Source organism: Garra rufa, chromosome 24 (genome assembly GCF_049309525.1).
Source record: "Garra rufa chromosome 24, GarRuf1.0, whole genome shotgun sequence".
Lineage (NCBI taxonomy): Eukaryota > Metazoa > Chordata > Actinopteri > Cypriniformes > Cyprinidae > Garra > Garra rufa.
In genome coordinates, this window is record NC_133384.1 from 16,537,261 (window position 1) to 16,553,857 (window position 16,597).

The 16,597-nt window shown below is 34.3% G+C and overlaps 1 protein-coding gene across 1 annotated transcript in view; it reads right to left on the reverse strand.

The window, feature by feature from the left end:
* The window catches only part of rttn (rotatin), an 81,373-nt gene extending 70,498 nt beyond the window's left edge, over positions 1-10,875 (reverse strand). The window contains exons 1-7 of the mRNA XM_073830687.1: positions 10,740-10,875; positions 7,888-8,075; positions 7,424-7,619; positions 7,118-7,195; positions 1,838-1,928; positions 1,629-1,743; positions 742-889 (exon numbers count right to left, since the gene is read on the reverse strand). Of these exons, the coding sequence (XP_073686788.1) occupies positions 742-889; positions 1,629-1,743; positions 1,838-1,928; positions 7,118-7,195; positions 7,424-7,619; positions 7,888-8,075; positions 10,740-10,770 (847 nt within the window). The 5' untranslated portion in view covers positions 10,771-10,875. The remainder of the gene's footprint in view (positions 1-741; positions 890-1,628; positions 1,744-1,837; positions 1,929-7,117; positions 7,196-7,423; positions 7,620-7,887; positions 8,076-10,739) is intronic.
* Positions 10,876-16,597: the final 5,722 nt, after the last annotated feature.

The window sequence follows — 16,597 nt, forward strand, 5'->3', positions numbered from 1 at the left end:
GCTATTCAAAGAAACCTGAAAAAAAATTATACTCAGCTGTTTTCAACATAATAATAATAATAAATGTTTTTTGAGCAGTAAATCAGAATATTAGAATGATTTCTCAAGGATCATGTGAGCAATGATGCTAAAAATTCAGCTTTGAAATCAAAGGAATAAATAACATTTTTACATATATTCAAATAGAAAACAGTTATTTTAAATAGTACAAATATTTCTGTGTATTACTGTTTTTGCAAAAGCAAAAGAGCAGAAGAGACTTCTTTAAAAAAAACATAAAAAAATCTTCCTATTCAAAAACTTTTGACTTGTAAAGTAGAACCCGGATGTGCTGTGCCTTGTTTACAAGTAGAGGAATGCACACAAAAGAGAAGACATTACTGAATAAAGTCGTTATTTTTGTTTTCTTTGCTTTGCTTTATAAAATTACGGTTGAACCACTGATGCAACATGGACTCTTTAAACAACAGTAGTTGAGTTGCTGTCTATGCAGGGTCAGAAAGCTCTCCGATTTCATCAAAAATATCTTAATTTGTGTTCTGAAGATAAACAAAGGTCTTACAGGTTTGGAACAACATGAGAGTGAATAATTAATGGCAGAATTTAATTTTAGGGTGAACTAAAGTTAAAAGTTAATATGCCAGTGCATCTAAAAAGTCTTTCTGACTTTCAGAACGCTACAAAAATCTAAAAATAACATGAGCGAACGTTAGCATATTTATAATAGATGGTGTTTGGTACCTTGCTTGGCTGAGCAAAAGCTTGGATCTCTGTAGAAATGTAGGCGGCTCCTCAAGTTCCTGCAAAGCTGTTCCAGACAGGCCAATGCCTGAAACGTCAGGTAGCTGACATCACCGTCAACATTCAGACCGAGAAGTGACAGCAGACTCTAGAGGGGGAAAACAGCAATATATGAAAACAGAAGTTGATGTTGTCTTGTAAACCTACAAGAACATGTTCAGAATTGTTATAACATTACGACGCAAGTGCTGATCTAAATGCTGCAAGTGTTTTAAGGGAAGTGATTCTACATTCAATTAGGCACTAAATAAAAAGGCCACCTGATACTGACTTTTAACTTGTGTAATTTGTACCAATTTAAAACTCACTGCCCCTCCAGTGGTACCAAAGCAATGCCGATGAATCAGGTTGATTCAATAAACCTAATTGAACTGATCACTCCAGAGTCAGAATCAGTGGCACCTTCAATTTTTAAACAATTATACAAAAGATCAAGAGCATTAAGAAGCAAAACGAATGCTTCCAAAACGCTTTATTCTAGCACAACAAAACAATAAATCATTTTTATTAATACAGCTGTAGCTTTTTGACAGAAATACAGCAATGCTTGGTCGCTTGGTTTTAAATGCCTGTACTAAATCGGCTAGTGTTAGCTTGCCAGATAATTACCACGGTACAGTCCTAGACATAAGACACGATTTGCTGCTGTCATTCCAATACTTTCCAGACTTGAACGTATTGTACAGCCAATCAGATTCTGTGGCATTCAATTATAGAATGGAACGGGGATTACGGAGCCTGCAATATCACTTTCATCACTGTCACTCAACTTCTGAAGCTCCCATCAGGGGTTAAAATAACTGACTGAAATGAAATTTAAATCTTACTTGAACTGTACTTGGCCTTTGCAGGAATATTTCGGCGGGGAAGTCTTGCATGATGACGTCACGAAGCAGCTCGCAGGTGGTTCGTACTAAATTGTGATTGTCGATTCTAAGGGAACTAAAGATTGAACAAGCAAAAGGTCATTTTGGCAATAAGACGTATGTAAGAGAGTAAGAGTGTTAAAATTACTCCAAGCAGAGGGTACAAATACCTTTCATTTGATGACAATATGTGTCGATCTGTTGGGTTCAAGGACAGCCATGGAAAAACAGAGAACTTCAAGCATCTTACAGAAGTACTTACTGCAGGGTGAGGAAATATGAAGACTTTAGTGTCAAACTTGAAACAAAGGCAACAATATGTTTATACACTAATAAGAAAATGTTGTCATTATTTTTGGGTGCAATAGCTCAAGTTTGCTGATAATGTACGTGTTTTATGCATGGCAAACCTTTTTGTGATGTGTAAACAACTGTTAAGCATGAAAATGTTTTTTTTTCCGTGACAAAAACCTATGGAAGCCCATTTCCACCACTAAACAAAAAATAAAAAAGGTAATTGGAACGTTTTCTCACAATTCTGCCTTTTTTACTCGCAACTGGAAGCTTACATCCCACAGTTCTGACTTTTTTCTCAGAATTGCATGATATAAACTCGCAATTCTGAGAAAAAGAGTTTATATCTCACAATTTTCCTTGACTTCTTTTCTTGCAATTCTGACCATTTTCGTAGAATTTTTTCACAAAAAAAAGTCAGAATTGTAAGTTTATATCTTTATAACACGTAATTGTAAGTTTATATTCTGACTTTTTAACTCACAATTTGAGTTATCTCAATTGTAAGAAAAAAAGAACTGCGAGTTTGTATCATGCAATTCTGAGAAAGGGAAAAAAAGCCTTTTTATCAGAATTGCATGATATAAGCTCGCAGTTTACATCTCGTAATTCTGACTTTAACTCGCAACTGCAAGTTTATACTTTTTTTTTACCTTTACTTGCAATTCTGACTTTTTTCCTCGGAATTGTGACAGGGCTCGCAAAATCGCTAGCCCGACGTCCCGGGGCTATTGTGTTTTCCAGTCGGGCTACCAAAATGTGTCACTGGGCTGCCCGACGGGCTATCATAAAGTTGACGGCTCCTGCATGTCCTTAAAAACCCCTCAATTTAGTTGTATCAAATTTAAGGCCATAAAAAGTTTTAAATATGTTAAATAGTATAAGAAAATTCTTAATTATAATTTAGGAGGTCTTACATTTGGGGACGGAAAGACGAGAATCGCGATAGGGCTGGATTAAACTTCAAAAGGCAATGATGTCATTGAATAAATATGCACGCTGCACGTTTCAATGTCAAAACGCGGACTGATTTCTTTATATGAATTTATCTGAGGGGAACCGACTGTCCATTGCACAGGACTAAGACCATTGCAGTAAAAGAGAACGCGGACGCTGTTTTTTGTTTGTTTGTTTTTACCGCTGCCGCACACACCTGAGGCGAGCACGCGCACAGAGAGAGAGAGGCGCAATTCAGACGATTCACAGATTGATTCCTCTTTAACTTAACTTTGTTATGTGTGTTTCCATTCAAAGAGATGTTTAAATACCCGTTTTGGTATTCTGGTAAACACAGTCGGTTATGTCTTCAGTGAACCGAAACAGCTGAGAAAGAGATGCGTGCCAGTATTCGGTTCGTGCATTTGGCCTTAAAGAGACAGCATCCTATAAATACCTGCATTGAGAAGCACTAGTTATTTTGCAATAAATTATTAAATGTCTGCACCTGAATACTAGTGTTATTGATTTTATTAGTAACTTTATGCTGTATTGATCTACACATGTCATTTGTGTAATTGTTGTTTTGTGACTTTATTAGTTCAGCTAGTAGTTTTTGCTGTGGATTAGAAGTACTTAAAGCATTCAGTAATTATTAAAAAACAAACTCTTTTGGTTTTGTTTGTTTTTTGCTAATCCGAAAAATTGATTCCAATCCTACTCATACTGTTCATTTTACTTGTGCAGCTCTTAAAATGGGTAATAAATTGCCTTAAATCGATATTTAAAAATTCTGCAGATACACTAAATAGTGAAATAAAATTCATTCCTTGATATTTGTTTGTATTTGTGTATTGAAAACATTTTTCATTGACATTTACCCCCAGTTTCACAGACAAGGCTTAAAACTAGTCCTAGATTAAATGTAAATCTGAGCTGTTTCAACTGAAAGAAACTTGGACTGACTGATCTTAAAATATATCAGTGCCTTTGTTTTGTCTCCAGATGCACACCAGTAGGCCTATAGTTTCTTTTCTAAGTCACGGTTATAAAAATTACTTAAATGTCCTAATCCTGGTTTAGGCTAAACCCCATCTAAAAAACCGGGCCTTAGACTCCTATCTGATTTTCTATATTAAAAAGAAAAAATATATGTATATATTTTTTATTTGGGCTAGTTAAATTATTTTCGGGCTACCAAAATCTGAAGAGTACCTGCCCGAAGGGCTACCAGAGATTTTGAAATTTTGCGAGCCCTGTGTGACATACATACTGTACTCGCTATTCTGACTTTATAACATGCAATTGCAAGTTTATATCTTGCAATTCTGACTTGCAAGTTTATACTTTTTTTTTTACTTTTGTCTTGCAATTGTGACTCTTTTTTTCTCAGAATTGTGACATATATATGACAAAAATTTATATCTCGCAATTCTCACTTTATATAACTTGCACATGCAAGTTTAGATTTTCCTTGACTTTTTTTCTTGCAATTCTGACCATTTTCTTAGAATTTTTACAAATAAACTCACAACTGCAAACTAGCAATTCTAAAAAAAAAAAAAAAAAAAAAAAAAAAAATATCGGTCAGTTTATATCTTGCAATTCTGACTTTATATCTCAAAATTTGCAACTTTTTTACTCAGAACTGCGAGCTTATATCTCACAATTCTGACTTTATAACATGCAACTGTGAGTTTATATCTCAATTGTGATAAAAAAGTCAGAACTGCGAGTTTGTATCATGCAGTTGTAGGAAAGAAATTCAGAATTGAGAGATGTAAACTCACAATTGCGAGAAAAAAATATATAATGTGAGATAAGTCGCAATTACTTCTTTTAATTTTTTAAAACAAGCTTGCACAGAAACCTGAAAAAAAGAAAGTATATCAATCTCCAAAAAAATAATAATAATAATAATAATTAAGCAGCACTGTTTTCAACATTTCTTCAGCACCAATCAGCATATTACAATGATTTCTGAAGGATCGTGTGACTCTGAAAACTGGAGTTATGTTTTTAAATACATAAATATGTCAGCAATATTGTATAGCTAGGTAAGATTAGGCTTTGAATAATTTGTGACAGTCTTACGAGCATCAAATAGAATGGCTGCAATTTATAAAAATAAAATACACCACCATTCAAAATTTTGGGTCAGTAAGATTTATCAAGGTTTCAACAAGGTTGCATTTAATAATTACATAAATGACTTAAATGCAGGTTGCTGTTTTTTTTTTTTTTAATAAAAAAAGGCAATTGCGACTTGTTATCTCACAATTCTGACTTTTTTTCTCAGCATTGCGTAATACAAACTCGCAATTTTGACTTTTTTTCTCAGAACTGCATGATATAAACTCGCAATTTATATCTCGCAATTCAGACTTTATAACTCGCAATTGCAAGTTTATACTGTTTTTTTTTTCCTCGCAAATCTGGGAAAAAAAGTTATGAGTAAATATTTTGTGTATTTTTCTCAGAATTGCATGATATAATCTGAGTTTATATCTCACAGTTCTGACTTTATAACTCGCAGTTGCAAGTTTATACTGTTTTTTCCCTCGCAGTTCTGACTTTTTTCTCAGAATTGTGACAACTTTGCAATTGCATGTTATAGTCACAATTGTGAGATATAAACTCGCAATTCTAAGAGAAAAAAGTCAAAACTGACCTTTTCCCACAATAGAGATATAAACTCACAATTGCGAGTTAAAAAGTCAGAACTGCAAGATATAGTCTCAATTCTGAGAAAAAATAATTGCAACTTTTTAGCTCGCAATTGTGAGTTTATATCTCAATTGTGAGAAAAAAAAATGTCAGCATTGTGTGTTTGCATCATGCAATTCTATAAACTCGCAATCAGGAGAAAAAAAATCAGAATTGCGAAATAAAGTCACAATTAGCTTTTTAAAAAAAAATTTAACTCAGAAACGGGCTTCCATAGAAACCTGAAAAATTTTTGCACAAAGTTAAAAAACTATGAACCAACACTGTTTGCAACATTTCTTCAGCATTTCTGAAAGATCATGTGACTCTGAAAACTGGAGTTATGGCTGCTGAAAATTTAGCATGCTCATCACAGGAATAAATTATACATAATAAATACATTTTAAAATAGAAAACTTATTTTCAAAAGGTAATAATATATTACAATATTACTGTTTCAACTGTATTTTTGATCAAATAAATACAGCCTTGGTGAGCTGTATATAAATTATATCTTTTTGACAAACATTTAAAAAAAAATATTAGTACACAAATGTGACCCTGGACCACAAAACCAGTCTTAAGTTGCTGGGGTATATTTGTAGCAATAGCCGAAAATACATGTATGGGTAAAAATTATTGATTTTTCGGTAACACTTTACAATAAGGTTCATTAGTTAACATTAGTTAACCACATTAGTTAACATGAACTAATAATGAACTGCACTTATACAGCATTTATTAATCTGTGTTAATGTTAATTTCAACATTTACTAATACATTATTAAATTTTTGTTAACATTAGTTAATGCAGTGTGAACTAACATGAACAAACAATGAACAACTGTATTTCCGTTAACTAATGTTAATGAAGATTAGTAAATACAGTAACAAATGTATTGCTCATGGTTAGTTCATGTTAGTTAATACATTAACTAATGTTTAACTAATGAACCTTATTGTAAAGTGTTACCGATTTTTCTTTTACGCCAAAAATCATTAGGAAATTAAGTAAAGATCATGTTCCATGAAGATTTTTTGGAAAATTCCTACTATAAATATATCAAAATGTAATTTTTGATTAGTAATATGCATTGTTAAGAACTTAATTTGGACAACTTTAAAGGTGATTTTCTCAATATTTTGATTTTTTTGCACCCTCAGATTCCAGATTTTCAAATAGATGTATCTCGGCCAAATATTGTCCTATCCTAACAAACCATATATCAATAGAAAGCTTATTTATTGAGCTTTCATATGCTGTATACATCTCAGTTTTGTAAAATTTAACCTTATGACTGGTTTTGTGGTCCAGGGTCACAAATCTGCACCACTGCCCCAACCTTTCCAGAATCAAAAAATACTTGCTGTCGAGTCTTTACAATTCTTATCAGTGTTGATATTAGATTATTTAACACATACATTCCACAGTGATCCATTTTACAGATTTAATGAGTTTAAGTTCTCCCTGAAAGTTAGTTAAGAAAAAGTAATTTGATGTTGATGTCACCTACATGATACTCTGGGGGTGGGAGCATCTGTCTGCTTGGGTTTACTGCACTGGAAATATCCCCTAGCCGACGAGTCGTCGTCTTCTGAGAACACAAAAGCAGCTGCGGTTGAAAAGCGAATAAGGACCAGCACTTTCATGCTCTCCTCTGCCTTGAATCAGACAGTCTACTCATGTTCATTCCGGAGCTGCTGTCAGACAGCTATTCAAACAGGACTATGTGGCAACCTTGACATTGGTTATAATGGCATCGATATCTACAGTAATCTGCAGAACAGACGGATATAAAATCAATGTAATGTTTTTATACCTGTCTGCAGCGAGGGAACAGAGTGTGGCTCGTAGGAGGTCGTGGGCGGACAACTAGGCAGGGCCTCTGGGAGGTGGAAGAGCTGATCGAAGATGCCGTCTACGATTGTTCGGAGGCGAAGATCCACATTAGGCGAGAGCTGTGTTAGGAATTCGACAGCCCCAACCTCCCGCAGCATTTGGGCTCCGGTTGTGTGCTTTGACACGGTACAGAAACCAAAATTAGATACTACTCAAAACATGCCATCTAGTAGAATAATCTGCCGGGATCTTTCTGTGGATACTGACATCCACTTGCACTATTTTCCCCTCATGATCTGATTGGTAATGAATAGTGCCACTGCAGAGAAGCCCATTAAAATATCACTTCCTGTCATTGAGAACATCTAAGTGCAGCCTGGCAATATAAAGACACTCAATTCTGCACATTCACAATTTTGCATACATTCTGTACATTATAAATACCTTGGACAATGTGCTGATCAACTCCAGAACTTCCTCCTGCATTGGAACCTCTGGAAAATTAAACCATTCCAGGAGGAAGACAAATAGCATCCTTTCTTGGACCAGATCAGGTATGGCGATGAGACCATGATCCAGTTTGCTTCTGATATTTTTAAGAGACCGAACTCGGATTTCCACTAAAGAATGTCCTTATAGAGAAAAATAAAACATTTTAAACAACCAGTCGAAAGTTTTTGAACAGTACGATTTATAATGTTTTTAAAGAATTCTCTTTTGCTCACCAAGCCTGCATTTATTTTATTCAAGGTACAACGGTACAATTGTGAAATATTTTTACTATTTAAAATAACTGTATTTTATTTGAAAAAAAAAAATAATAATTAAATGTAATTTATTCCCTCTGATTTCAAAGCTGAATTTTTAGCATCATTTTAGCAAAATAAACATATTAAATCTATTCAGAAAAATATCAAAATTTAGTGAGTTTTTGCTTAAAACAAGACACAATAGCTTCCAGTGGGATCAGAAAAAAAATGTTGTTTCCCCTTTTAGTTTTGGTTCTTTTTCTGACCCCACTGGCAGATTTTTTTTCTTGTTTTAAGCATAATTTGCATAACATTGAAACATTTGTGACCCTGGACCACAAAACCAATCATAAGGGTCAATTTTTTTAAATTGAGATTTAAACATCACCTGAAAGCTGAATAATTAAGGTTTTGATTGATTACTTCAGTCACATGACCCTTCAGAAATCATTCTGATATTTTGATTTGCTGCTTTTAATTATTATATTGAAAACAGCTAAGGAGATTTTTTTCATGTTTTTTTGATGATTAAACTGAAATAGAAATCTTTTGCAATATTCTAAATGGATCTATTATAATTTTTAATCAATTTAAAGCATCCTTGCAAAATAGAAAAGTATTCATTTCTATAATTTATTTCCCAAAAAAAATGAGTGAATGAATAAATAAATAAATGACACTGACTCCAAGTTTTTGAATGGTTTAGTGTATAATGTTACAAAAGCTTTTTATTTCAGATAAATGCTGATCTTCTAAATGTTCTATTCATCAAAGAATCCTGAAAACAAGTGTACTCAACTGTTTTAAATATTGATAATAATAATTTAAAAAAATGTTTCTTAAACAGCAAATCAGCATATTAGAATGATTTCTGAAGGATCATGTGACACTGAAGACTGGAGTAATGATGCTGAAAATTTAGGTTTGATCGCAGAAATAAATTACATTTTATAATTAATTAAAATAAAAAGCAGGTATTTTAAAAAGTAAAAATATTTCACAATATTAGTGCTTTTGAGTACTTTGGATCAAATAAATTCAGACTTGATGAGCAGAAGAGATTCTATTTAAAAAAACATTAAAAATCTTAGTAGTGCATGATACAGTATAATGCAATGCAATTTACACACTATACAAGTATTTTTGTATATTTTTTCAAGTACAAATATTTAAACTTCCATGAGTGATGGTTCACCCAAAAACTAATTAAAGAAGTAAAGATATTTTGCAGAATGTTGGCAACCAATCAGTTGATGGTAGCCACTGACTTCCATAGTATTTTTTCCATACTGTGGAAGTTAATGACTACCGTCAACTTTGGTTGGGCTGCCAAAGTTATTTCAAATATTTTCTTTTGTGTTCAACAAATGATTCATTCAAATTCTTACAAGTTTGGAATAACTTAAGGATGAGTAATCAACAAAATGTAAATTTTTGGGTGAACTTTCCCTTCAAATCAAGATAAATTTACTTGAGAAGCAAAATTACCTTAAAATAAACATATTAAGTCTTTACTGAAAAACGTAGCAAAATTAAGTTTTTGCTTAAAACAAGACCAAATATCTCCTGGCAGGATCAGAAAAAAAATGTTGCTTCCCCTTTTAATTTTGGTTCTTTTTCTGACACTGGCAGATTTTTCATTTTTATTTTTTCTTGTTTTAAGCATAAACTTGCCTAAATTTAAAACATTTGTGACCTTGGACCACAAAACCCATCATAAGGGTCAAGGTTTGGAAATTGAGATTTATACATCACCTGAGAGCTGAATAAATAAGCTTTTCATTGTTAGGATAGGACAATATTTGGTTGAGATACTATTTGAAAATCTGGAATCTGAGGGTGCAAAAAAAATCTAAATACTGAGAAAATCGCCTTTAAAGTTGTCCACCTGTTGTTCTTAGCAATCCATATTACTAATAAAAAAATGAGTTTTGACATACATGACCATTACTTAATATTCTAATGATTTTTGTCATAAAAGAAAATCGATAATGTTTTTGACTATTACTACAAATATATTTTGTGGTCCAGGGTCACTTTTTTTCAGAAAACAAGACTTAAAATCTTAAACCATTTTGTAATATAAGTAAATGTATATCCAATAACGTTTAAATCTTTGTACAGTAAAACTCATAAGCAAATAAATCATTTTTGCACCGTATGCAAAGCAGGCTAATGCATTTTCATGATACCACAACACAGATTGCAGTTCAACACAGCTGAAAGGCTGCAAAGCTGCAGATGGACGTTATTATCACAAACTAAAGCCAACAAAGAAAAGTTTGACAGGTCCGTGTGTGAGCTGCTATGAAAACGCACCACAACAACATATTAGCCTTTGTATGACTTCAACAAACTAAAAACATACTTTTTACAAGATACAACAACAATAATAGCACGACTGGTAATTATGCATACATGTTTATACTAAATAACTGATCATAACATACAGCTTCCCTTCTGTTTAGCTTATCAGGCTACTTCAAAACTAGCTGTTTGTTGTTTAACACTCAAAACGCCGACTGTCTCTCTTGTAAAGCGTCTTACCGATCTTCTTTATGAGGGATGATAACTCCATAGCGGTTTATCCCACAGGTAGAAAACAAAACAGACTACATTTACTGTAGAGCAACGGCGGTTTTCGGTTAAACGTCACATCCTTGTCACTACTGGCAGCGTCGCGGGTCTGTTTTCAACTAGCGCGCCACTGTCAGGCACTTCCGGTATATGTCAGATATGCGTGAGAGGCCTTGCGGGTCTTCACATTTCACAACAGGTTGAAACAAACATGTATTTTGGAAAATACAAAGAATATAAATAAATAAATAATTAATTCTGTACATAATTGATCTGAATGCCCCCTTACATTTTTACCATAAAAATACTATTGCTTTACACTTTCTCTGCTGTTGCGAAAGTTAACCCTGCTGAAAAAACCAGCATATGCTGGTTTTTTCAGCAGGGAAGCCAACTACTTTTACATTTTATTTACAACTGTGTCACTTTTATTAGGCTACTAATGTTTTCAGCCTACTAAATGATGACAAGCCTTGTATTAAGTATAGCTGCCATTGTAAAATAACAGTAATACTAATACAAATAAATAATACTCAGTGAAAGAAGGTGCTTAACCTTCACATGGTCAGCCTCAGGAAGTCAAACTAAATATTATATGAGCTATTGTATTTTCTATTCATATTTTATGTGGTTTGCAGTTTTTCCAACCCTGTTAGTAAAACTTACATTCAACAGAACAACTTCTTTTGTGCTCTACAGATTAAAACAAAAGTCTTAAAGGAGCACTCCACTTTTTTTGGAAATAGGCTCATTCTCCAACTCCCCTCGAGTTAATAAGTTGAGTTTTACCGTTTTGAAATCCATCCAGCTGTTCTCCTGTTCTGGCGATATCACTTTTAGCATAGCTTAGCATAGATCATTGAATCCTATTAGACCAATAGCATCGCGTTCAAAAATGACCAACGAGTTTCGATATTTTTTCTATTTAAAACTTGACTCTTCTGTAGTTATATCGTGTACTAATACCTGCGAAAAATGTAAAGCTGTGATTTTCCAGGCTGATAAGATTAGGAACTACACTCCCATTCCGGCGCAATAGTCAAGGAAGTTTGCTGCCGTAAAATGGACGCAGCAGGCGGAGTAATATCACGCAGCGACGAAATTAGTTCCCAGCTAGGTTATATTACTGCGCCTGCTTCGGCCATGTTACGGCAGCAAACTTCCTTGACTATTACGCCGGAATGGGAGTGTAGTTCCTAATCTTATCAGCCTGGAAAATCGCAGCTTTACATTTTTCGCCGGTATTAGTACACGATATAACTACAGAAGAGTCAAGTTTTAAATAGGAAAAATATGGAAACTCGTTGGTCATTTTTGAACGCGATGCTTTTGGTCTAATAGGATTCAATGATCTATGCTAAGCTATGCTAAAAGTGATATCACCAGAACAGGAGAACGGCTGAATGGATTTCAAAACGGTAAAACTCAACTTATTAAAGCGATGGTTCGGTGTAGATTTGACTACATTGCTATGCACTCCGAAGCCCATCTAAATGCCCCATCCGAAGTTTTTTTTACCTTAGTCAAACATTGACGGAGATATTCGAGCTTGTCGAATGGCTTGCTACAGCCGTACATGGTACATGTGATGTATCTCGTAAATTGCACCACTAAACGTGCAAGTAATCTTACCAAACTTCTACAGTAGTGTAAATAGGGTATGTATTCACAAAACGCTGCATTGGAAAATTTGTAAGTCCACCATGAGTGTATTAAAACAACTGTTACCCGATCCCTACTAGTCTCAAAAACTACACTTCCCTGGTTTGGGAAAAGCACGTAAAAGTCCACCTACTACGTTGACATGCACACAGACTACTCCGAACCATCGCTTTAACTCGGGGGGAGTTGGAGAATGAGCTTATTTCCAAAAAAAGTGGAGTGTTCCTTTAAAGGTTTAAAAACACACTGGGGTGTGTTAATGATTTTATTTTTGGATAAACTATTCATTTAAAACTAGCTTCTTATAACATTTCTAATAATTTCTTAAGCAGCAAACATTGGATTTGTGCCTTTTATGCTACAAAAAAGTCATGAGATGCAAAAGTGTACTATAAATGTGCATGTTGATCTAACATAAGGAGCATCCACAGTTTTAGAGGACTGGATGACCTACAAGATATATTTTATTGATTTCTTAGGTGGCATTTGTACTGTGACTCTTTTCACTAGCTAGAAATGTCACTGTTCATTACTACACTGATACCATTATAAACCACACTGTTTACACACGAAAAAATAATATCTTTTTAATACAGTGAGATGACAGTGATTTGTTATTTTCCAAACATGTTCAGTAATCTAAACATTTTTGAGGCATCATTGCAAATCCCCCCAGCTTTCCAGCAGCTTTAAAAATATGCGCATATATAGCTGGTATATAGATATATAATGGTGTTCAAAGACGATTTTGCAGGTTATATTTATTTGGTGACTAAGATTTTCACACTCTGGCCGGTGACATATGACAACACAGTAGGATCCTCAAAAGTGATAATTAAAAGACTTGTAGATTTTGATAGATGGCTCAGCAGGCACACATCCTTTTGCTTGAAAATAGTCTATGGATTATAAGTGGTAGATGACAGAGGACAAAGCTGTGAAATTGTGTGATTTTAGAAAGCTGTGATATATATATATTAGTATAAGTTAATGCTGCATTTACATTTAGTTTTCATTAAAAAGACTTATATAACAGACAGATCATGACTGATCTTAATTTAAGAAGGTTTAAAACGTTAAAACTATACAAATTACATACAAATTGTTTATAACAAACACACACACACACACACACACACAAATTTGAATGCTCAAGAGCACATTACGGCCATCCAAGATATACAGTTGAGGTCAAAAGTTTACATACACCTTGCAGAAACTGCAAAATGTTTATTATTTCACCCAAATAGGAGGGATAATACAAAATGCATGTTATTTTTTATTTAGTACTGACCTGAATAATATATTTCACATAAAAGACGTTTATACAGTCCACAAGAAAAAAATAGTTGAATTTATAAAAATGATCCTGCTCAAAAGTTTACATATGCTTGATTCTTAATACTGTGTTGTTTCCTGAATGATAAACAGTTTTTGTTGTTGGTATTGTTGTTTGTTTAGTCATGAGTCTCTTGTTTGTCATAAACAGTTAAACTTCCCACTGTTCTTCAGAAAATTCTTCAGGTCCCACAAATTCTTTGGTTTTTAAGCATTTTTTGTGTGTTTGAACCCTTTCCATCAATGACTATGATTTTAAGATGCGCCTTTCCACACTGAGGACAACTGAGGGACTCATATGCAACTATTACAGAAGGTTCAATGCTCACTGATGCTTCAGAAGGAAACACAATGCATTAAGACCCAGGGGTGAAAACTTTTGAAAAGAATGAAGATGTGTAAATTTTACTTATTTTGCCTAAATTTGAATTCGAAGATCAGGGTAAATGTAACTTATTTTGTCCTCTGGGAAACATGTAAATATCTTCTGTAGCTTCTGAAGGGCAGTAATAAAAAAAAAAAAAAAAAAGATATTTAGGCAAAATAAGAATAATATACACATCTTTATTCTGTTCAAAAGTTTTCACCCCTGTCTCTTAAAGGAGAAGTCCGGTGTGATATTGACCTGAAGTGTAATGAATCATGATACCGAGTGTGAACTTACCGCTAGTTAGCCGATGCTAACAACAGGTTGTCTTTGAGGGTGGCTCGTGCATCGGACTAGCCATGTAAATAAATCACTGTTTTACACCATTTACGAGGCACAAAGTAGCTCCACACTTCATTGGTAGACTTCCAAGGGCCCTGAAATTTAAAACGAGAGATTGAGGACTTTGAAAAGCACTGGTAGTTTATTTACAAGAAGATTTATACAGTTCCTTTAGGAAATTTACCGTTCGCCGCCATCTTGAATTTAGTCACGATAAATCGAGTGACTAGCAGGAAGGAAACTAAACTACTACTTCATAAAACTCAGTAAGCATCATCGTCCGACATCCTTGCAATTGCCAACTGTCTGCACTAACTCCAGTCCAAAAGTAACACGAGTACTCACGTGACTTATCAGGTTGTAATTTCCTTCCTGCTCGTCACTCGACTTGTCGTGACTAAATTCAAGATGGCGGCAAGATGGCTGAAAAACAAAGAATTTGTGGGATCTAAATGATTTTTCTGAAGAACATCGGAGAGTTTACCTGTTCAGGACAAACAGGTTCTGATGAAAAACTAAAACTAAACAAAAAAACAAACAAACAGCTTTTGATCATTCAAGTATCAACACAGTATTAACTACAAATATGTTGATGGATTTTAAAGTGAGAGGACAACAGTGGATGTACACTTTGTTTTACAGTAGAAAGTGTTATTATTTTGCCCATAGTGACGCTTTTATAAACTGTTTGATCTCTCATTCTGACGGCACCCATTTACTGAAGAGGATCTATTAGTGAGCAAGAGATGTAAGTGTTCTCATAAAGGGATAGTTCACCAAAAATGAAAATTTTATATTTATCTGCTTACCCCCAAGTCATCCAACATGTAGGTGACTTTGTTTCTTCAGTAGAACACAAACGAAGATTTTTAACTTTCTGTTAGTCATATAATGGCAGTCAATGGTTACCAAATCTATAAAAAACATACACAGACAAAACCAAATTAAATGCGGCTCATGACGATACATTGAGGTCTTAAAGGATAACTATTGCCAAAATGCAACCTGGGCTGTTTTTTTTTTTTTTACTGTAAACAAGACAAACTTATATCTAAAAGCATGATTACGACAAACGAGCCGTTTTTGAGATTGACCGTGATTTCGTTTTGTGGTCAATGGCGGGTGAATGGGAGTACTTTGAGCGCATCAAAATCGATATTTTTACAACACTAAGAAGGCTTGACACACCATGAAACTTTGCTCGAAGTATCGCCTGGGTCTCTACACATGAACGCGAGCATTGAGAACATTGTTTGTGTACACAGAGTTTACTAAAAAGAAAATTTTTGAACAACTCACTTTCACTGTTTGAGTTTTCGCTCGCGCCCGTCTTGCCAGTCAAGAAGTGTCGATCTCCGAATGCAAGGAGAGTAAAGAAGGATAGCTCCTAAAGAATATTTCCATATAAATGCACGGCTAAACAATAACAGAAAAAACAATATTAACCTTCTAGTTGTAAAAAAGAGCCTCATATAAGCATAATACTTCGTCCTATGGAGTCCATTCATTTGCATTCGGAGATCGACACTTCTTGACTGGCAAGACGGCTGCGAGCAGAAACCCAAACAGTGTAAGTGAGTTGTTCAAAACCTTTCTTTTTAGTTAACTCTGTGTACACAAACAACGTTCTCAATGCTCGAGTTCATGTGTAGAGACCCAGGCCATACTTCGAGCAAAGTTTCATGGTGTGTCGAGCCTTCTAAGTGTTGTAAAAATATCGCTCAAATTTATGCCCCTAGAACTCCCATTCACCGGCCATTGACCGCAAAACGAAATCGCGGTCAATCTCAAAAACGGCTCGTTTGTCGTAATTATGCTTTTAGATATAAGTTTGTCTCATTTACAGTAAAAAAAAAACAGCCCAGGTTGCATTTTGGCAATAGTTATCCTTTAAGACACAAAACGATCGGTATGTGCAAAAAAACAAAACAGTATTCATATCTTTATTTACCTCTGAATCCAGAGAGTTCTACTCTTCTGAGCACATTCACATCAGTCGTTATATGACTGACAGACTGCAACGGTTTGAGTTAAAAATCTTTGTTTATGTTCTACTGAAGAAACAAAGTCACCTACATCTTGGATGCCCTGGGGGTAAGCAGATAAACATACATTTTTC